Source organism: Candoia aspera, chromosome 16 (genome assembly GCF_035149785.1).
Source record: "Candoia aspera isolate rCanAsp1 chromosome 16, rCanAsp1.hap2, whole genome shotgun sequence".
NCBI lineage: Eukaryota > Metazoa > Chordata > Lepidosauria > Squamata > Boidae > Candoia > Candoia aspera.
This window is the reverse complement of record NC_086168.1, coordinates 11340628-11362363: the sequence shown is the minus strand read 5'-3', so window position 1 is coordinate 11362363 and position 21736 is coordinate 11340628. Positions and strand designations below refer to the sequence as shown.

At 47.4% G+C, this 21736-nt stretch overlaps 1 protein-coding gene across 3 annotated transcripts in view; it reads right to left on the bottom strand.

Annotated features, from left to right (window-relative positions):
- Positions 1–21736, bottom strand: part of STRBP (spermatid perinuclear RNA binding protein) — a 51675-nt gene that overhangs the window by 12779 nt on the left and 17160 nt on the right. Inside the window, exons 2-11 of one of the 3 annotated variants that reach the window (XM_063316386.1) lie at positions 17569–17642; positions 15013–15190; positions 13736–13956; positions 10463–10628; positions 8792–8936; positions 2777–2871; positions 2557–2652; positions 1333–1444; positions 628–725; positions 289–400 (exon numbers count right to left, since the gene is read on the bottom strand). In XM_063316386.1, coding sequence (XP_063172456.1) covers positions 289–400; positions 628–725; positions 1333–1444; positions 2557–2652; positions 2777–2871; positions 8792–8936; positions 10463–10628; positions 13736–13956; positions 15013–15015 — 1048 coding nt within the window. In that variant the 5' untranslated portion in view covers positions 15016–15190; positions 17569–17642. Of the gene's footprint in view, positions 1–288; positions 401–627; positions 726–1332; positions 1445–2556; positions 2653–2776; positions 2872–8791; positions 8937–10462; positions 10629–13735; positions 13957–15012; positions 15191–17568; positions 17678–21736 lie in introns of those variants that run through there. The other 2 variants (XM_063316387.1, XM_063316388.1) reach the window with 2 other exon arrangements.

The following is a 21736-nucleotide window of genomic DNA, read 5'->3' as shown; positions in this document are numbered from 1 at the left end:
CCTAGCATCGCTGGTGGGCACCGCTCTTTTGGATGCCAGCTTTCTAGGCTGGGATAGAGGGAGTTATGGGGGGGAGGTATTTTTACTAAATATATGTAAACAAACACAAAAAACAAGGAGGAGGAATAAAAACTAAATGCAAATGAATACACCAGGGGTTTAGAAATGTCACGGAGGTTATAATTTTCCAGTCCATCGCTAATGAGTGGCACCTAATTAGTGCAGGATTCTATCACTTCAACAGACCAACCATCACGGCCGAGAACGATTTTGCCCCACAGCGACTACCTTCTTTGTCGGCCACGGACCACGCATACTTCTGGAACGACTTGTTGGAAGGCAGAGGATCCATCTCCAGCACCTTGTATATTTGGCCAAAAGCCGACAGTCTCAGTGCATGCTGTGAAGAGAGCAAAATGGGAGAGAGAGAGGGGAAGGGAGGGAGGACATTGCTCTGCAGGTCAGCACCGCACAGCTACAAAAGGCTGTTCTGCCCCGGAGACCGTGTGGTTTTAGCCCACCACCCCAAGCGACGTAGAGTTTGGTGTCTCTGATCCATGAAAATGCTTGTCCCCAGTCGCCGGGGGAAAAGAGGACCAATCCGGGTGGCTGGTTGGCACGCTTTACCTGGGCACTATGGGTTATGGCTTCCCTTTGTTGAACAGTCAGGCTGGACAAGGCATCCGTTGGCTCGCGTTCACAGGGGTCATGCACACCAGGCCCACCTAGGGACAAGAAAGCGGCCAGGCGCCAGTCAGTCCTCAACCCTCTCCTTTCTCCAACTGTCCTCTGAAAACATGAATCGTGAAGCCACAGAAGAGCAAAAAAGAGCTATTTGAGGGGGAAATGCAGAGGAAGAGGTTATTCAGCCCGTTCTACGGATGGGTGTGTCTTACATAACTTTAACGATCAGATTTTCTCAGTTCTGAATATGGTTTAAAGTCCAGGAAGGTCCAGAGGGAAAAGCCGTGGAGACAGCTGGGAATGGGAGAGACGGGTCCTCCAATCTTCCTTGACTCGCACCAGCCAAAGTTCCCCAAGCCAGCCTCCCGAATGAGAATTTATTGTTAGAAAGGTGAGCGCTGACCAACCCACTGAAGACTGCGCTGTGTTCTATGTTGGTCTCACCACCCATATTAAGAGATCCTAGAAGAAGGCCTTTGGACTCCCTCAGGGGCAACTCGTTTCATTCTCCCACTTAGAGAACACGTTGGACAGATGGCTTACAAACTCACAGGATCAGGAGACCAGAAGACCACTATCCGAAAGGAGATGGGACGTGCACCAACGCATGACTGGTCAGCACCCGAGAAGCATCTTGGCAGATCTTACCTGGCAACAGGATGCCGGACGACAAACACTCCATCACTCGCCGGAGAGCTTCCCCCGCACCCAACGGCCTGTTGCAGGTACCAATGGCTTTCTCGCACAGCAGCTCCAGGGGCTGGAAGACAATGAGATGGTGTCAGTAGTATTTGCAGCCGTTAAATAATCTACCCAGCATAAATATATCATAGATCGACAGACAGACGAGCAAGTCCGACAATGATGTCAGGAAGGCACCGAATAATTTTTATCAGCCATAGCTACTGTTTTTGCAATCTTCTTGGAGGTATCTGAGAACTGGTTACGTAAAAGGAGAATGGTCATAAGGACGCTTAAATATCCTGGCAATTGGTATTATGAGATCCATTCACCACGGAGTGTTCAATGGGCATGCTAGCAGGACACGCAACACAGGCTGCATCTTCATATCGGAACACAAAAAAGCACAATTTTAGTACAGAACGTTGGTATATCTCTGTTGGCACCTTAACAAGTAGCACATCAGTTTGGACCAGGGAGAAAAATCCCTTGCGTGGAATATGTAAAATGTTAAAAAAAAAAATTGGAATATTCCAGGATGGGGGGAGGAAATTGCACTGTAGTGGAGATGGGTGTCAGTAAGGGTGCTCCTCATGTGGATGATGATGTTCCCTAGTTGGGTAATGAAACATCTGCAAGCCAACAATGAAGCTCAGAGGGAACCAAGAATGCCACAGTTCAACCCTGAGCTACAGAGGTTCTCTTCTTGGAAAAGCTAGGACTTCTGCACTGGATTCATCACTTCTTTGGCCAGAAGGGCCCCTTCAGGACAAGCTTGGGAACTACTGTGTGGTCCTCTCCCCGCAGTTGTGAAAACTTGGTCCTTCCTGCCCACTGAAAGGAATAGGAGTTGTGCTGATGGCCCTTGTTTTCAACAGACTTGGCCTAGGAGACAGTCCTGCACCTTGGATGGGCCCAGATGGCTCTTGAGATCTCGCTGAACTGGGTGCTGTGGTTCTGTTTGCCCTGAAGATTACATCTCATGGACAGGTAACCTAACCCAAGTGCCATAGAAGGTACTAAAATCTGCAGTCAACAACCGCCAAGGATTGTTTTACAACACAACTGACCTCACAAAGTCGGTTAAGTGCCTGAGAAGGAGAAATTACAAGAGGCAACATTAATTTTGTACTGCCTTCTCCTCTTTGCCTCCCCAGAAAATTATGCAAATGTGGACTAAGCAATACTCACCCAACCTTTCAACGGCGCCCAAGTGGGAACTCTGTTGCATAAATCCCGCAGAATCCGCAGCACAATTACACATGATTTTAGCCCGTTCGCTCTGGCCTGAAACAAACAGAATTGTCCCGTTCTTGCCTGCGGAGTGTCCGACCTAAACTCTACGATTTAAAATATGTTTAAAAAAAAAAAACTTTGAAAGGCTATGATAGGTAGGAACAAAAAGCCCAACCTGGAACCATTTGGCGTGCCGCAGAGACGCCAAAGCTTCGAGGCATTTTTGCCTGTTGAGTAAATCCGAAGGATCTTTCACCGGGACACTGTCTACTGGGGAAACGGGAATAGGGAAGAAACAAAGAGAGACATGCAGAGTTTGACCAAGCAGATTCTGTGGCCCCAAACACAGAACAAATGCCAGCAAAACAGGAGAATTTTAATAAGAGTCCCAGAATCGCACCAGCTTTCATTTCCCCTGTAATTTTCTCCCATCAAGGATGCACGATGTTTTTTTTTTAAAATGCCAGTTTTTTTAACATAGTAGTAAATATGCGTGTATACAACAAGAGGCAAAAGGTAGGCCATTTTTCAACATTTGCAGTCAATCTGGGACCTTATTAATTTAAGAAGAACCCTTCCTGGGGCAGACCATACAAAGTGTGGTGCTTTGCATCATTCCCACCAATGATTTCTCAAGTCAAAAGGAAAACAAAACCATCGTGGACAGAGAAAGGCATTCAGCGCAGCTCTCTGCTCCCTGCAAAAGGCTTGTGGGCTGCCTTCCATAAAGGGGTTCTTTAAAAAGCTTTGCGTTCGGTTTGTATGCTCCCCACTTTGTCACAAAGTGATCTATCCATGATCAGAAACCCCCCCGCCCCCGGAAGCCAAGATGCCCTGGACAATCAGCATCCTGCAGAGGGAACTTAGCTGTTTTAAACGTTATCTCTGCTAGAGAGCTTCACAATTTGGACAAGACAGCAATGGACCACTGAAATTTACACTGTTTTTCTGTCCTTTTTGCGGGAGGAAAGGAGGCTGAAAGGAAGCCTTCCCCTTAGGCATGGCCCTCAACAGTTTTAAAGAGGGAAACCCTGTTGATTTGATCCATTCCCCACCTTTTTAAATAAAAGGTGGAATGACTACAGCAAACATCAAAATACTGTGTCAGTTCATTAGGTAAAAGTACTTGGACTTATTTGCTGGGAGATCTGGGTACAAACCCTTGGCTTGACCCCTGGGCATCAGTTCAAAGGCTCTCTGGGGAAGACTCTGCACCCAAAACTTTTAGGGAAGTTTGCCTACCAGGCACGCTGAACCGGCACAAATCCGTTAGATACACGGGCAGTTCACGTGTCAAAAACAGACTGAGCTGGGATGGAGACCAACCCCACTGATTTGTATTCTAAGCCAATGTTGTATTTTGAACTTGCAATAAAAGTTACAACTTTTTGAAAGTTGTTGACAGGACAGGACATTCCAGAACAACTGTGCTTCTCCAGCTTTGTTAGAGCACAATTCTCCAACCAGCTGAGTAGAGGATGCAATTTATGGGTGTGATTCAACGCAAGGGGAGGTTGCTAGCTTGGAAAGCCTGTTTCCACAAGGCAGAAGCGCTGCGGTGCAAGCTGTTGTTTGTGTAGGAGAACAGGAGGAGAATTTACAGTTTTACCAAATGTGCTGGGTTCTTTTTCAAGGGGACCCCTTCAGCCTGTGTTTTGAGCAACAGCTTTGCTAAGCCGTGGACCCACAGGGGCACGCAAAGGCAGAAAAAGAGCGTAAACCTCAAAAAGCTGTCTTGGGTTCGCTGTTCTTGCCTCGCTGAGGAATCACAAAGCCCCACACAGTTACTGTCAACCTCTATGAGCTTTGCAGCATTGTTTTTGTATTACCCTTCTGGTGAGGATTGAGGCATCCAATAACAGGGCCAATGAAAGCTGCAAAGTCATCAACAGGATTAGCTGCCGAGTGGTTTACAAGCACAACAAGGAGACACTCTAGTTTTGCTTTTTTCTCCCCCCCCCCCAGAAAAAAAAGGTAGTGAACTGTTGTTGTTCTTGTCTCCCCAACTTTAATCAGCAACAGTTCATCCTCCTAGGAGGTGGCAACCTTCAATGGTAAACTGGGATCATTTGAATCATATAAAGCTTTTGGAGGGCTCGTAATTCAGGGAAAATGAATGAAATATCTGCTCAAATCCATGCTTATGGACTGCTGTGAGCAAAGACTTTGTTTTAAAGCCATTAGGGGAAAAAAACAACTACAGATTGACCGTCTCCAAGGCCATCTCACCAACCGTGAATGAACCTGGCAGCTTCCTTTGCTAATCCTGCAACTGGGCAACCATTAACACAGAGCGAGAAGACAATGCAAATTGAAGACAGGGCAAGCCAGACTATTTTATACCGGCACAATGGCCTTCTTCTGCCTTAATGGCTTACCCAGAGGAAGACAACCCTCCCCTCCAAGCGCTGGTTAATGCTTCCTGGAGGAGCCATGCTGAAAAGGGGAGGGAAGACCTTTGAAAACAACAAGAATTGGGAGAAGTCATGCCTGTGGTGTTTTCCAAAGGCTGGGCCTCTTGGTGGTAGAAAGCAACCGTGAGAGTGAATCTCTTGGAGGAGGGGGGCACAGAAGAACGGAAAGAGAAGCTGGGGTAGGGGAAGAGAGTGACGGGACCAGTTTGAACAGCCAGAGCCAGAAAGCGATCATCAGTTCATGCCTGTCCATCCATGGTGGTGAGATGTTAGGAAGGACCCCTATGGGAGGTAGGGGAGATGCAGTAGTCCAGGGCTTCTCAACCCTGGCAGCTTTAAGATGTGTGGACTTCAACTCCCAGACTTCCCCAGCCACCACAACTTGAAGTTGCCCAAGTTGAGAAACACTGTAGTAGTTCATGATTTACTCCACAGAGGTGACAGGAGTGAAGAAAGAAGGGGCATTGGCATCGCAGAGAGATAGAGGGTGGAATCTGTGTCAATGTGACACTTTCCTCTAAAGGCAACTGACCTCTTCTTCTTGCCTGTATGTCTTTCTCGGCCCAATGATGGGCCGTGTCCCATCTTGACGGCCAGCTAGGAATGCAACGTCCGCCAGCTCACTTTTACCCTGAGACTCGGGTTTTCCCCAGAAGAATCCTCGTCTTTTTCTCCTGGCTTCAAGCCACTGAGTCCATTAAACAACTGTGGTTGAACTGGGGGAAGAGTGAGGAGGCCAGAGACCCTTTAAGATAGCCCATAACGGAGGGCATAGGAATTGGAGGGTGTAGCAAATAAACAGACCCAGTTATTGGGATGTGGAACTTAAGAAGTGCCTTGAGGTTGGATCAGGCCAAGCTGAGATCCACAAAGTCACCAAGTGACCGTGATGGGGGTTTTCCTGGGTTGTGGGGGCTGTCACTCATTGCTCCCAGCAGCTGGTACAGGGTAGGGAGTGAGGAATTCACATCTCCTCCCCCCTCCAAAGGACAGGGAAGAAAAAAAATGGACTAACAGAGGAGCCATTCAGCCAGAGGGCAGACCATAAATAAAGATCCAGTTTTACTACATCTAGAAACTGCCAGCAAATGGACAAAACTAATAAATGGACTCACAATAGAAAATGCTTTGTTTTTTTAAAAAAAGAAAACAATAATAAAAAGAGAGCATTGAATCCCTCTTTTGTCTGGGTTTTCTGCGCTTGCAGTTTTTGGAAGAGAAGAGCACAAACTGAGTGAGCGTTTCAATTTCCCTGCCAAACAGATTCAGTCGGTCGCGTTGGGGCAGAAAAACCAGATTGCTCCTTCTGCAGTAGAACTTGCCTAATGACACTGTATTTGTGTCAAACGTTTCCAAATGTCAACAACAACAAAAAAATAATAAAAAAATGCTGTTGACGGCCAGGACGTGGAACAACTATCACATCTGCCTGGCTCCTTTGGGGCTCAGCTGACCCACCAACCGAAACTGCAGGAGGTCCTGGCTGGTCTTCCTGGTCTGCAGCAGATCAAGGAAGCCTGACCAGCCCTTTCTACAGTGATGCTGGCTTGATATTGCATGGAGGAGAGGCAAACAGAAGCCCATGGGGTAAACTCAGAAAGAGCAACCATGTGCAGTGGGGATTTTTCCATCACAGGAGAAGAGCATGCAGCGGCCTTGGCTATCACAACAGAAGCTGCCTGTTGGTCAAGTCTGGCCCTGCTCAAGAGCCCATTTTGGGCTGGGAAGGGAAGGCAGGAAAGAAATCTGAAACAAAGGTGGAAACCCATGGATCAACAAAGCAATCCTGCTTTTGCTGATGCATAAACCTTCCCACCAACTTGATTCCAAGTAGGAGGGTCCCGCCGTCTCCTTTCAGGGGACACGAGAAGACAGGGACTGTGGACTTATGCTCAGCGCTGCTGCTGTTCTCTCAACACTGAGGAAAGATCGGCCATCAACACTTTTTCTTGTAGACCAACAGCCAAGGCGGACAGAGTAACAGGAGAAGGGACACAGGGAGGAATTAGTGAGGTAGAATTTCACACATGACCGTGTGCACCAGAGAACGTAATGTTCGGCCATGTGAGTCAGCTGCAACTCCAACCCTTCCTTTAAGACTGACACGTCAGTTCGTTGGTGGGAAGAGGAGAGACAGGGAAAAGACAGAGACGTTTTGCTGCGTGGCAAAACGGCTTGGAGGGAGCCTTTTTCTAGCATCACCATCCCGTTAATCACTGGGCAGCACTTAAAAGCAAACTGACTTGATATTGATCGTCAACCGATAATGAAGCAGAAGAAACGCCAATGGTGGAGGTCACTTGGTGGGCTGTAATCCAGCCTGAGCTTCTAGTGAAAGCATCTCCCTTTAGAGCATAAATTTATGAAATGGTGTAACAACAGAGACTGACTTTGGGACTTTTCCTTCAGCGCTAACTGAAATCTGTCCAGAGCTGTTCCTAGAGCCACTTAATTAGAAAGGAGCTAAGAGACTGCTTCTTCCAACCCACAAACCAGCATCCAGTGAGAGAGAGATCATCACCTCCAGAGGCTGACCCCTTCTACTGTCAGGCTGTAAACTTACAAATTTTCTTCTAGTGCTTAGCCCAAAATCCACCTTTTTTTAAAAAAAAAAAAATCTGAATTGATTCAGAGCTGGAAGGACACTAAAGCCCATCTTCCCCAACTCTTTTGGCCTTGGGCCACCAGATCATCAGTTTCCAGTCCCCACGTGAAACTTCTACAGTCTAGGACTAGCTCACTCCAGAAACTGGCTTGGTTCACACCATGATGGCTTGCAGACCAAGGCTTATGGCTTATGGCATGTTGGAGGAACTCAGCCCATGATGATGTATTCAACAAACCGTTGATAAAATAAAGCTTGGCTAAGCATGACCTGGGATGCCAGACATTGTCTATACCTTCTTGAGTTTTTGGAGGAAAAGTGGAGATATCAACACCATAAATCAATCAGCCCCATCTTGCCATGAGCCAGCCTGCCTGCCTTGGCCAATCTGAGCATCTTTCTCTTGCCCACAATCTCAGGGGCCAAAGGCCTTGTCATTTCAGCTCCCTTTCAGATGGGAATCCAGATTCAAAACAAGTGTTACTGGCTCTGAGAGTTTTTGTATGGTTGGCTCTGCCTGATTTATAATTTGGGAATTCAAAGACTTCTTCTGAAATCTAAACCACTTGGGATTTACGCTGGACTCTGCTGCAGAGAATCAGATATAAGAAAGAACGGCTGAACTATACATCCTGGCCAGCTTTCCCCCACCATCCCGCTATGCTGCTAGCCCAATAGATGGCAAGCCACAATTTTATAAGCTCTGCGGACAAATTTTGCTTCTTTCAGGCCACCCACAGCCCACTTCCCCACGCAGAGGCCATTATAGCACCACCCCAAAGCTTATCAGCAGCAACTTCATATTCCAGAGAAAGAGGCTATGGGGAAGAAATCCTTCCTCTCCCTCATAGCGCAGGTGAAAGAAAGAATCCTTCCTGATCCAGGGAATTTGATCCAGGATCTGGGCCAACGCAAGAAACGCTTGCTGCAAATCTGTGCCAACTCAAATCCAGCAAGCCCTGTTGGATCAAAGAAGCCAGTTACAAATTTCTGCCCTTCTAGAAATTTAAGTGGCCTCTTTCTGCCCCTTGGCGTCTCCCAGGAAGACGGGCTCTGAGCTGGGTCTACTGCTGAGTAGGTCAACTGGGGGGAGGTTAGCAGCTGCGCACCCTTTCAGTGGGGCAAAGTGAGTCCTGTCCAAGACCAGCCCTCTTCCACCTTCTATCTTTACCTCCATCCTTCTTCTCGGCTTCATCCCGGATTAGTGGGGAGGTCAGGATCACCTTGAGGGTCAGTGGGAGCCCCGTTGTGCTACGGATCACGATGGCTGCTTCCCCGGGATGGTGCTCTATGTGGTACTTCTCTTCTGTGAGTTTCTGAAACAGTCCAGAAATGGCTCCATCAAGCCACCGGGGCAACACTGGAGGCCAGCACGGAAAGGCGCCATCGTTGCCTCTGCTGACCGGGGAAAGCATTCTTCACTAGCTGAGTGTTTTGCAGCAGCTGCGACGGTGACAGGTAACATAACATTTAAACAACCGCAGCAGCAGCAAAGCAATGCTCTGAGCCTTCTTCTGGGGGAGGAAATGATTGTTTTTGCTTTTTTATGCCCTGCTAGAAATGCTGGCAGAGAGTTTCTGGAGCATCCGAGAATTGCCAGGGAAACGGTGCAAAAAAAGGAGAAGTTTGCTAAGAATTACTGCCATGCAGGTACATTCCCGTTCCCTGGAGTCTGCTCAAATGGCGTCCTCCAAGGGCTTTTATCGCTGGCCTGCAGAGCAACCCATCAAGACCACTGAGATGATCCAGAACCTCAACATCCACTGTCTGTTGTCATTTCTGCCCCAAATTGGAAGGCAGGAGGCAAAAATGCAACTTGGTTCCATGTTGCTGGAGCAAATCCCACCCCGACAGACTAACAAGACGCTTTCCTTATATTATTCAACAAAAAACAAAAAAATGGGGGGGAATTCTCGAACTCTGTGATTTGAGCCCTTCACAAACCTCATAACCAAAATATGCCATTTTGTACTGACGCTGACTTTTCTCGACTCGCACCACCATCCGACTGGGAGGGGTTTATTTGCACTGAATTAAGCAGGCTTTAATATTTTTGGGGGGATTATTGCTACATTGAACACACACTGTTCCAGGAACGCTCATTTCCAGTCTTCTACAGTACCATTCCAGGGGCTTTTTCGATAAAAATAAAGTTTCTTAGTTATGCTTACTAGGACTAGCAATTTTACGAGTAATTATTCCAACAGAAAAAGTGTCCCGGCAAATTATTTCTCTGGCTCTTCATTTTATTATTTTATTTTACAAGCTGCCCTGAAGTGAGCAGACAATAATAGTAATTAGGACTTAGAATTTTGGAAATGGACACAAGAGAATCTCATTCTGATGTTTAGTTATCAGCGTAGGGGATCCCCGACACCGCCTAGTAGATTTTGTCTATGGAAACTGCTCAACTTGTTCATTGGAAGAGGCTTTCCGCATTTGAGCTGGAAGAGTCACAATTACAGCATCTCCTGGCTGGTGCAGGCTCTTTGGAGGGCAGATTTTGGAGCTGTGGGCAGCCCCCTCCCTTGCTTAGCTCAGGGAGGGCACCTTGCCAAGAAAAATGCGCTTCAAAACACTGCTTCCAGCAACTGTTAGAAGGAAAAAAAGCTGGAAAAAGCAGGGAATCTGCACCATTTCCCTTCACCTTCTCTGGAGAGCAACCTGCATTACCAAGAACAAACAATGCATTTCTAGACCGTTCCAATTTTTTCCTTGGGAAAGGGAAGCAAAAGGGAAGTATCTTCTTCCATGCCCCAGATGACACTGATAACAAAACATGCAGCAGCAGCAGCAGCACCCAGGTATTGATTACAAAGACGGCTTTCTTCGTTTTGCTGACCTGAATTTGGACAGGAAGATTGTCTCTGACGAGGGATAGGAGAGTCTCTGTGGGTTTTTCTTTGCACGTGAGGACCAGTTCCAAGCCCATATCGTCTTTTATCAACAAGCCTTTGGCCACCAAACCAATTCTCATTACGCCACACAAGATCCGGCCACCTTGGTCCCTGGGGGGTGGGGGGAAATTTTGATTATTATTATTACTATTATTTTGCACATGCACACACCTGCTTTGCCCTCTTCCAAGGGGCGGGCGACGCGTCAGATTCCATTCCAAAACGATGCTTTGGAGCGTGCAGGAATGCAAACGCCAGACGGTTAATTCATTAGAACAGCTGCGTCAGCTTCCAGAGTTTAACGCAACTCACACCAAGACGGCTTGTGTCAACCGCTCAGCGACGGCGGCTCGGATTTTGGATGACGCTGGGCAGGCAGTGTGGCTCACCCTCGTGAAGGGCAAACGGAAGGGTGCAGAAGCCCTGGCGTGGAGCAGCCTCTTCAACCAGACAGCTGCTGCCTCCGAAAATCCGCGCATTTGTGTAGGGATGCTGCACAGCTGGCCAACATAATCTGCCCTGTCATGGGGATTTACCACCAATATATTTTGCTTTTAAGGCCTCAAGCCACCCTTCTTCCAATCACTGTACATTTTCTGCTCCAGAGAATTTGGGATATGTATTTTTCTTGTCTTTCTTGTGGCAAGAAAAGCTTGCAAGGAGGGGGAGGGGGGGGAGGGACCTCCACTCATTGCAGGAGCTTAATGCATAAAGTGCTGGCTCGCTTTTTTTTTTTAAGGTGGGGAGTAGACAGAGAGCTGTGGCCAGGCTGGCAGCATGGGGAAGAAAAAAAAATATGTTAGAGCCCAGGAGGAAGAACAAGACCACCACCACCAGGTTTCCATGCAAGCTTTCCTGCAGCCAACCTGCTCCTTCTGAGGAACATCTGGACCAAGGCGTTTACCCACCCATCTATGCACACACCGAGAGAAAACAGCACCCTAAATTTAGCATGAGCTCCTGTTAAAAATTCCAGCAGAGAGAACCAGGAAAAAACAGGCTCCTGGTGTTTGCACCAGCAGCAGCTGTTAAAAATGAAATCATGACCTCACTTATTCCCTGAGGAGAAGAAGAGACAGAAAAGAGGGGGAAAAACCCAATCTCAGTGCAACTCGGGAGGGGTGCTGCAAGTCCAGTGAATATTAGAATTCTCTTCTATGGGAAGACCTAAATGTCTGGAGAAGGCTCTAAGCTGGGAAAGGTGGAAGGAAAAAGAAGAGGGGGAGCAAGGGGGAGGGACTCAGTTACAGCAGCGACGGGTGGACCATTGGAAGACCTGAAAGACCAGGCTGGGGACAGATCATCCGGGAGAAGGCCTATCTACGTGGTCGCTAAGAGATGACAATGACTTGATGGCACGTAATCAATCAAACCTGTGCAAGATGAAATGGTACTTTATGCCCAGCATAAAAACTTAGCAGACATATTTGCAGAATGTAGGAAACTTGATTAATGGGTTTGGGTGAGTGTCTGTCTCAGTAACTTACTGTGTGTTGCACCCTGTTTGCTTCGCTTCTGATTCACTGTGCAGGCTGCAGGCACGACCCGGGCTAATTCAGTAGCTAAATTAAGGGAGCTGGGCATCCTAGAGAGAGACTTTTCCTCCCCCCAAGGCAAAGAACCAGGATTCCCAAGAGACCAAACCCATGAGGAGAGTCAGTCAGTCCTAGGAGGATCACATCCACCTACAACATCTGTCCCCACTCAACTGCTCAGACAGCCTGGACAAAAAGGAATCTCTGGATTGTGTGGCATTATAATAATTAAATACACACCAGAAATCTGACAAGTCCCTTCACTGTGTGATACTTCTGAAAGTAATTTGAAAACATTACCACTCTCTTTCCCCCCGCAGCATAAACATGCCTCCAATTGCACAACTTTTTGAGGTGCTTCCCAATGTAAGAGGATGTTCTGGGCCACAATGTTGTAAATGCACAGAGAGAGACCCAGCCTTGTGTCATCACAACCACAGTTACTGATAGGGCTGCAGATCCTGCTGGGCTTCCCTGGACGAACGCCACGCAAACACTTCTGACCGGCAACAGGGGAAGCGCTTTTTCCAATCCCGACGCCCAACCTCGTTAGGTGAGCACCATTAATTACAAGTCAAACAGGCGGGGGGGTGCAGGGGTGGGGAAAGGCAGCAAATTGGTGCTCTGAGACCCCTCGGACAGCCATTAGCCAATCAATCTTATCTTCAGCATAGATAATTTGTTTTGCCCAATTGACCTTCTCTCTCTCCACAATCCGTCTGTGCACGCATCAGTGGCTTTACTACGCCAGAGTTTTGTCCGGCCTCAAAGTCCAGATGGGTTGTCTGTGGGCTTTAAAAAAATAAAACAGAAGTAAAAATGCCAAAGCGGGGCCGCTGCTCCAGCTGCTTCCCAACTGACCTGGCTGAGAAGGCAAAGGAGGTCACCTGTCCCTGCACAGGAAGCAAATGCAGACCTTACAGGTTCTCCTTGGTAGGGCTACTTGTCCTGGCTAATCCAGGCAGAGATCTTAAACTCTTCTACAACTGCCAGCCCAGAAGAGCCATGTCATATTACAGTGCTGGAGCTGAGCACCAAATGCCAACCAGTGGCCCTCCCTAACTCGGCTCCCCCTCGGCCTGCGTGTCTCGCCTTATTTAACCCCGGCTACTGCTTGGATGACAGCTGCGCAAGGCGCTATTGACAGATGCTCCACGTCCTCCGAGAGCACGGGGCAGTGCCCCTCTTTGAAAGCCCTGCGCCGCCAGCCCCCTTCTTTCGGCGATCCCGGGAGACAGGTGTGGCTCAGCTCCTCCCCACACAAATTCTGGTTGAGAAGATCTCAAGATTGCAGAAAGGGCTGCAAGGGGAAACTTCCTTGCTGAATACTCAGACCCAACCCTGTTGCTTGAGGAAAAGTGGTGAGACTTTGTCTTCTGCCAGGAAGATGACTTCCCAGTCTAGTTTATGAATCTTAGGGAAGTCATGTTCTTCCCTAAGATTCCCCAGGGAGTTCCCATATGACTAATCTTCCAAGCCCAAGCAGATCACCTACTGAGGTCTGCATGGAGTAAATTCTCCCTCCAGCACTAGACGGGGGCTCTCAGGAGTCTAGCAAAAATATAAAGTAGGCCCCATGGCACTGAAGTTTGCTGACTGCCAATATAAAGGCCAACGCTCTCCCAGAAAACAGAAGTGGACAGCATTGGGGGATTCCATTCACCCCAAGTTTCACCCACTCACTTGCTGCTTTGGCCGTCTGCCAGTTCCTCTTTGTCATCCGAGCTGCCCTCCATCCGAGTGGACTTGCTTGTCTCATCCATCCAATCAGAGACCTGCTTAAGAGCACACTCGACTGTGGAAACCATGTTCTGGACGGCTTCAAGTTCTTCTGGAGATGGATAAATAGTTGAATGTTTCATCATCACGTGCCGGTCATCGTTAGCAAATGATCGGATTGATCTCTGTGGAAGGAACCAAGGTCAAGGTGAGCTCCCCAGAGATTATAGAGAAATTAATGAGGAGAGATGACAGGATGTGTCATGACACGGTCATGATAACTCAGCGAAACCCTCATGTTCAGGCCCAGCATAAACAAGGCTGGAAGCCGCAAGGACCTGCTGATGGGCATTTGGCTAGTCATGACTGGAAATAAGTCTTGGTCCAGGAGAGTCCTTCAGATGAACAGGAATACAAAACCACTTGGTTTTCACTGACTTTCCTCCCAGGAGATAGGGATAAGGAAGTGCCCCACTTTGATGGTCCTCAGGAGAAGGGCTCAGTTACTCCACCTGTTTAAGGAAGAGGATCTCAGAGGGGTGAGAAATGCTACCCCGTATCCCCGGGTGTCCCAAACTTCTTGGGGCTCAGATGACTAGAACTGGGAGGCAAACACTCTTGCCTCCCGCCCCAACTCTTCCGAGTGGTCACATCTGGAAGACCTGGAGTTTGATCTTCTTGGCTGGCAGGACTGAGCCCACAGCATGCCCAAGGCCATCCACCTCCTCAGCTGCTTTGGGAAGAAACGGCAGAGCCACTTCTGTGCCCTCCACCGTCAAAGAAGATGACAGAATGGGTCAGCATCACTCCCAGGGTGGCCGGATGGATATATACAAACACCGTATCGATGTTTCAATCTGGCAGGGGAGAGAAAGAAATCCTCTCCGAGAACCTCAGGGAAGAGGGCAGCCCCTGGAGTGGACCCTATCAGTTCAAGGTTACCACTCACAAATGTCACTTTTATTTGAAAAGGTTATTTACGCACATCCTCTGCATCCACGCTTAATAATTCATGCAATGCAGCCTCCACAGTGGGGTTTCTACCATGTCCTGGCTATAAATCAAGGTCTGTTTTTCACAGCTTAAGAGCAGTGCCAGGACAGCCTTTAATGCAGCACTGTTTTGCAAGCGCTAGGCTAGCTGTTTTAGCAAGCTTGTTACTGGGCCAGGAAGAGTATCCAGCACGCTCAACCCTGGTTTCAAGAGGCTCCTTCCACCCCCGGCCAAGCCCCAGGACGTACCATGGCTACAGCAGATTTCACCTCTGGTACTCTTCCCCTTTCTCCTTTTCCCTCCTCCTGGGTATCTTGGCTAGGCACTGATACTTCAACCAGCAGCTCCACATAAGCCTCTCAGTCTTTTCACAGCTCAGGGGGTCACCCAGGTGTGATGCTCCTGGAGTCAGATTCCACCACGCACCTGCACAGCGCAGAGAGAACAGGGGAGAAATTCAGAAAGAGAACACGCGGGAGGAGACGAGGAGCCATCTGGACGATGGAGTTTTCATAGGAGAGGGCTGCAGCTCTGGCGGGAGAGGGAAGCTGCATATTTTCTGCGGAAGGCAGAAATATCTCCCAAGGGGCTGGCATCCAGCAGCTCCTTAGCCCAAACTCCCCAAGACTGCCTTCTCCGCAGCTACGGTGAATTTCATTTCATTTATTTATCAAATGTGTCACTGCCCATCTCCTCCGAACGGCGGAACTCTGGGCGGTTTACAATATAAAACAACAAATATATAATAAAATGTCAATATAAGACACATTATAAAACCATGTCGCAAAGCTACCAAATATAATAAATGTAATTTTCCATCAGATTTCTCTTCTCCCCCATAACCTGCTGCCTAAAACCAAGAGATCCAACACTGAGTAAAGAAGGAATATTTAATTAATTTTGGAAGAGGAAATCTGCAAAATAGCCCTAATGAGGTTTAGCTCTTGCATTCAACCTAATTCAGGATTTGATTTCCAAGGCAAAGACTGTGCTGTTCAATGGCCACATGTACCTACCAGCATTTGGGGGTGGTGGGGAGGGTTAAAAGCCCAAATGGGAACCCAAAGCTTTGGGGGTACCCAAGGCACCCCTTAAATTCCTTAAACGTCCTGAACACTCTCAGCCTCCTCACTTTTCAACCCTCCATGGATCCTTAGGAGCAACCATAATTTCCAAGTAAAAAGTTGCAAATATGAGAATCCAACAACCAGGCTCCTGTTGCATTATTTAGAGTTTTCAGAAGGGGGGGGATCAAAGACACTCTACTTTTCTACTTTACCCATTTTGGCTTGCCTGAAGTACTGTCGGCATAACATTGATTTTTGTCGGCAGTAAAGGCCTTGGTCAGTTCACAGAAAAAAAGCATGCCATAAACAGAGCAAAGTAATAAAGTAAAAACAATAAAAATTATGTTCTTCCTAAGAAATCGCCCGGGGAGAAAGTAATTATGATGCTGATTTTGGAGTTTTGTTATTGTAGCCAACACAGTCCTCCAATCTGACAGGTGTGGAAATACCTGATGTCACTTATTAATCCTATTCTTCATCTGGAAATCTCGCATGCATGGAGCTATCATCTCTATATATCTATAAATCCATCTATACGTCCATTACAACCTGTGCAATTCCCTACCAGTTGGCAATCCATGATTTTTCTTAGGAGAAAGTTGTTGAAGATTAGGGAAGTCTCAGAAAAACTGCCCACCACCTCAGCTTTTGGCTAGGCAGCCTTATTACAAATCTCTAATGTGCCTATACGCTGCCCCCTCTTTTGTCGAGAGATTAAACTTCGGCTTGGCCAAAAATGCCGGGCAGGAGGAGGGATGCAAATGCTGGCCAGATGCAGCGGAGAATAATTAAGCCCTTATGCTCCAATGGGAAAGAGACAGACACAGGCTTGAAGGAAACATTCCACCAACCGTGTACTCCAATTAAGACGGAAAACAAAAACGCAGGGCTGATTTCCACCCCACGAAATGCATTTGGCAGGCAGGCAAATATAAATGCACGTGGCTGAAGTCAATAAACTTTTCTGGGCAAGTAGACCAGAATTATTTGAAAGGAAGCTTTGGGATGGTGAGGAGCATTGGACTTCAGAGACGGAGAAAGGCAAGGATTTTATTTATTTTATAAATTTATTCACCGCCCATCTCTCCCCTACGGGAGACTCTGGGCGGCTGGATTCCTTTGGAGTGCGAAGGCTCTCGCTGACCCAGAGCTTCTGCCAACATCACAATCTGGCCAAGATAGATTTATTTGTTCAGTCGCTTCCGACTCTTCGTGACTTCGTGGACCAGCCCACGCCGGAGCCTCCTGTCGGTCGTCAACACCCCCAGCTCCCCCAGGGGCGAGTCCGTCACCTCTAGATTGACAGTCATGATAGGAAATGACCAGCAGTGACTTGGGGGGAAATTCTCTTCGGATGTGTCTGAAGAACCAGCCACTGAGCAACGGCCAAGCAGAGATTTGTGCTAAACCAGAGTTTGCTGAATGACCCATAACTGGCCAGGTGCATACAACACACCGAGGCATAATTTACCCACCACAGGGGCTGGCTTCACAGACAGTGTGAAGCCAAATCCAAAGCAGGCACAGAAGAGTTTGGATTGATGCACGGGCTCCACTAGGACAGGTTTTCTTGACCAGGGACTTAAGAGCAAACTAATCTTGCAGTGAGAAATAACGATCCAATTTGAAAAGGAACAAATAAGCCAACTAGGGGCTTCTGCTCACCATCCAGGGCGACAAACTCTGTTCTATTTATTTAATCAAAGCATTAGACTTTCTTACAGTCAGCATCGTTACCTGATTTGCGGTAATGATGAGTGACCCAAGGGAAACCAGAAACATCACAAGCCCTTCAGCAAGACAGTTAAAATCTGTTGAAAGGAGAGGCAAATACATTACGTAATTTCCATGCAGCTCTCAAAGTAGGTTGAATCACATTTTAAAACGATTTGCTAAGCCCTGTTCACATAAAACTGGCGGGGATTACTTTGTTTTTTTTTCTTTGTTTACTACCTAGAAAAGTTAAATAAGCTTGTTACATGAGATCATACGCTATATGAAGACAGGCACATTTTCCAATACAGAATTCCAAAATGCAAAGATTACACTGGGAAATATTTGAGCAAAGGGTTGATTGGTAATACAATACTCAAGTGTTTACGTTTTAGAGGAATAGGGATATTTCAGGGATATCTTGGAAAAGTTTCCATTTAAGTTCAGACTGGATTCGATTCTAATGAGACTGGGACGCTCCTCGTTACAGGGGAACCGCCGAGAGTTTTTCTATCCACAAAACGACAAGACCAGAACAAAAATTATTTTTGGTTTTATTCCCTCCTCCGTCTCAGCGCTGGCAAACTTCAGGTCTCAAATCTTCCTGTTGATCCTGCTTTTACTGTGAAACCTCTCCAGAAAAGTTAGTGAAATGGAAAAAAGTTGGTGTTAATTATTTCCCTGGATTTTAAAATCGGCGGTCAAGATACTGGACTAGGAATGGGAAGACCTGTGTTCAAATCCGTCTTCAGGCATGGAAGCTCACCGAGGCTGGTCCGTCTCCTCCTCAAGCCCATCATACCTCACAGGGGGAAAACCAGAGATTTTATCTGCCACTTTCAACTCTTAGAGGAAAAGTGGGGGAGATCCATCCATCCATCCATCCATCCATCCATCCATCATCTGACCAATTAAATGAATAAGCAAACATACAACAAGCAGCCTTAGATGCCCTCTGCCAGAGGACCACGCGTGGTGGGCTTTCAGATGCCTTACTCAGTTTCACAGGAGGGTAGACCCAGCCGGTGGCCTCCTCAAGTTCCGACGTACCTCTGTTGAAGGTGCTGGATGCTGGATAAAAGGCCTCTTCTAAAAACCCGGAGCAGCCTCTACCTAATCACAGGTGTGCCTTCCAATTGGTTTCAGAGATGAAAAGCTTTTGAGCAGCTCCCTGCTTCGCCAGCAAGGTGGGCCCGCCTGACGAGAACTGCCTGCTCAACCGGCTTTTCTTCCCAACAGAGAGGACGACAAATGAAAAAGATTCTTTGAACTCTGCTTTTGAACCTGTTTGAATCAGAGGCGCCTGAAGAAAGCTTTTTCCATCTCACAACCAACTCTTCTTCCAGCCCACAGTGAAAAGACGGGATCAAAATCAGGCCATTGGGAGTCCTCTTCCAGCCAAGGGGATGCTCCAGAGGCAGCAATATCAAAACTGGACTGCAAGTGTTTTGCCACATCAGTGCTGCCCAGCACTGATCTTGGACTGTGCTTCTCCCTCCCAGCCTAGCTTTATTGTTTTGCTTCACTAATTTCTCTAGCTGAACTTTGGACCGTCTTGAGGTTCTGCCTCCGCTCTTCGCACGACATGCAACGTGGTGTGTAATTCCTACTTGTTGTTGCTGGCTATCTTACATTCTTGCGACACCTGTGGACCGGTGCTCTTACTGGCTGGTCTAAAGCCCATCATCCAAGGGACATGGCTGGATAGCAGAGGTCCAGGGAGAGCTCAGCCTGAGTCTGGCATTCCTGGGCTAAATATATCCATGGTCTGCCTTGGTGGGAGAGCAGCATTCCAGGTCATCCCTGTCTCCAGTAGTTACAGAAGGACGTGCTGAGACAGCCTTGGACAACTCCTTATTTCCCAGTGACCTCACTTCATAATAACTGTGTTCCTTATCATTGCATCATCCAATCCACTCCTTTGCAAGTGACATATCAAGTAACTCGCCCAACGCGTAACAGAGTGGTAATATAGCCCAATATAATATGAATAATTGGAAAACCATCACTGGGTGTAGCAAACACTTTAGACGCTCTGGAGAAGCACAGCCTCTGCCTCAGCAATTTTGGATCCACAGACTACACCTTTGGGCTCGAGGTATGCTCCACCCAGGCCTCTGAGTCTTTCCTGATTCACTGTCAAAAGGGCTTTCCAACATGGTAGTCTCGGGTTCCAAGATGGAGCCCACAGATACTTCTTTTAGCATCTTGTCAACTCCCTGGCCCCTTGACTTTAATTTCTTAAGGTAAAAATAAATAAATAGGAAGCTGGAATACAGCAAGGTACCAGTTCCAACCTCACAGTTGTGACAGATGTGCATCTGTTCCTCTATATGTTTCCTTGGAAAACAATAAAAATGATGGGCGATTGGAAGCATAGATCCTGTCTGCTGAGGGGGAAAAAAACCCAAGATAAAATATGAGAGGAGAAGAGACGACAGGGCGTATCCACACCAGTTGATTCTCCTGGCACTTCAGTGTTTTGGGAATAACCATGCCTGCCGTTTTTCAGGAACGTCAACCGAGCATTTGAAGCATCCCAAATAGGTCCACCAGCTCCCCAAAGTTGAGACCCTGATCACAGAGGACGCGAATTGAGGCAAAAAGGGGGAAAACATCTCCTTTGGAGGGAATGCAGGTTTCACACTGTTGTGGCACAACGCAGCTTTTTCAGGCAACCTCAATGTCCTGGTGAAAGACATCCGAAGCAAATAGAGAGCTCTTTCCAGGCAGGAACTGCATCCCAGGAAGTCTCACAACGGAGAACAGAAGCAACTGAGAGGGACCTGATCCTCTACTGGCGATTCCCAGCAGGTTTGGGCTGGCTGGGCAGATGGACTTTCTACTGCAGCCCTCAGAACCTGCCGGGTCCAAGACGTGATGGAGAAGGTCTCTCCCCGTTTTGGAAAAAAAAAGGGGGCCGCTGCCTTTCCCCCCACAGATGTTTAGAAAAGAGAACGTGCAAAGCAAGATGCTGGTTTTCATCCCCGCCCTGCCAAACAGATGTTTCCTTTCTTCGTTTTGCAGGGAGATTTTCTTACGGTACATGCGCACAAATGAGAAACAATGAGCACCCCATGTTCCTACTGCATCGTAATTTTAATTTCTGGCCTCTGTTCAAAGTTCTCTCCAGCAGCATCTGTCACAGTGGGGAACTGTATCTGGGTCACCGTTGCTCTGATGAGCATGCTGGCACTGAACACTGACAATAAAATTGTATTATTATTTTTGGGTGCTCTTGGATAAGGGCTGAATAAATCCGGGGGGACCGAACGAAGGGTGCACGCAAAATACCAGGAATAAAAAGAGCAAACTCCCTCAACATTTAATCAAGCCAGCCACATAATTCAATTCAGCTGCTCCCTAACAAAGGTGCCTTATCCCTGAATCTGATGAATGGACTGCACAGCCAATTTAACAAAACCTCTCCAAATTTTTAAGCAAATCCTTGGAGAAGGCAATGACATCTTCTCTTACACAGATGCTGCTCCCCTCGGATGGTGCAAAAGCTTTAGGGATGGTGGTGAAACGGGGGTTTCTTTTTAAACCAGCTTCTATAAAAAGGAGAGCTTGGGGCCCGTAGCTATCTGAAGTACGTTTCCATTGCTGAGTTGAGTGTCTAAATCCTGCTCAGGTGAACTCTGGAAAAGCATTCCCCTTCCTTCCCAGCCAGCCTAGGATGTTCAGTGTTGTGTCAACCCTAAACACGGCTTGCCATCGGTTTAATGGTGGGCTGTTCCAGCGCTCAAGCCTTAATGCACTCCATTTTTTTGTTTACTGGATTTACAGTTCACTGCCCCTGACGCCAAAAGTTTTGTTACGAGGCAGTATGTAAACGCTGCTAATAACAAATCCCACCTCTCCGTAGCTTTGGCTAGAGAGGGCAATCGATGAGCCTAAAGTAGCTGGAGAAAGACTTTGCTTTTGACAAACATTGTTTTGGCGAAAGAGAGCCTCCTCTAGACAAGCACATTCTGGAAACGAGGCAAAAACCATGGGGAAGGGAATATCGCTGATTGCATGTGCATATTCTGCATAAGAAGCTCTCTTAAGTGCATTTTGAAGGAGTGCAAGCAGGAACAGAACTATGACTAGCCGGATGCACTAAAATATTTAACAAAAGAGCACGCAGGAAGATGAATTAAATCAGTAAACTGCATTCGACACGTTACTCAATCTTAGAATGTTCCAG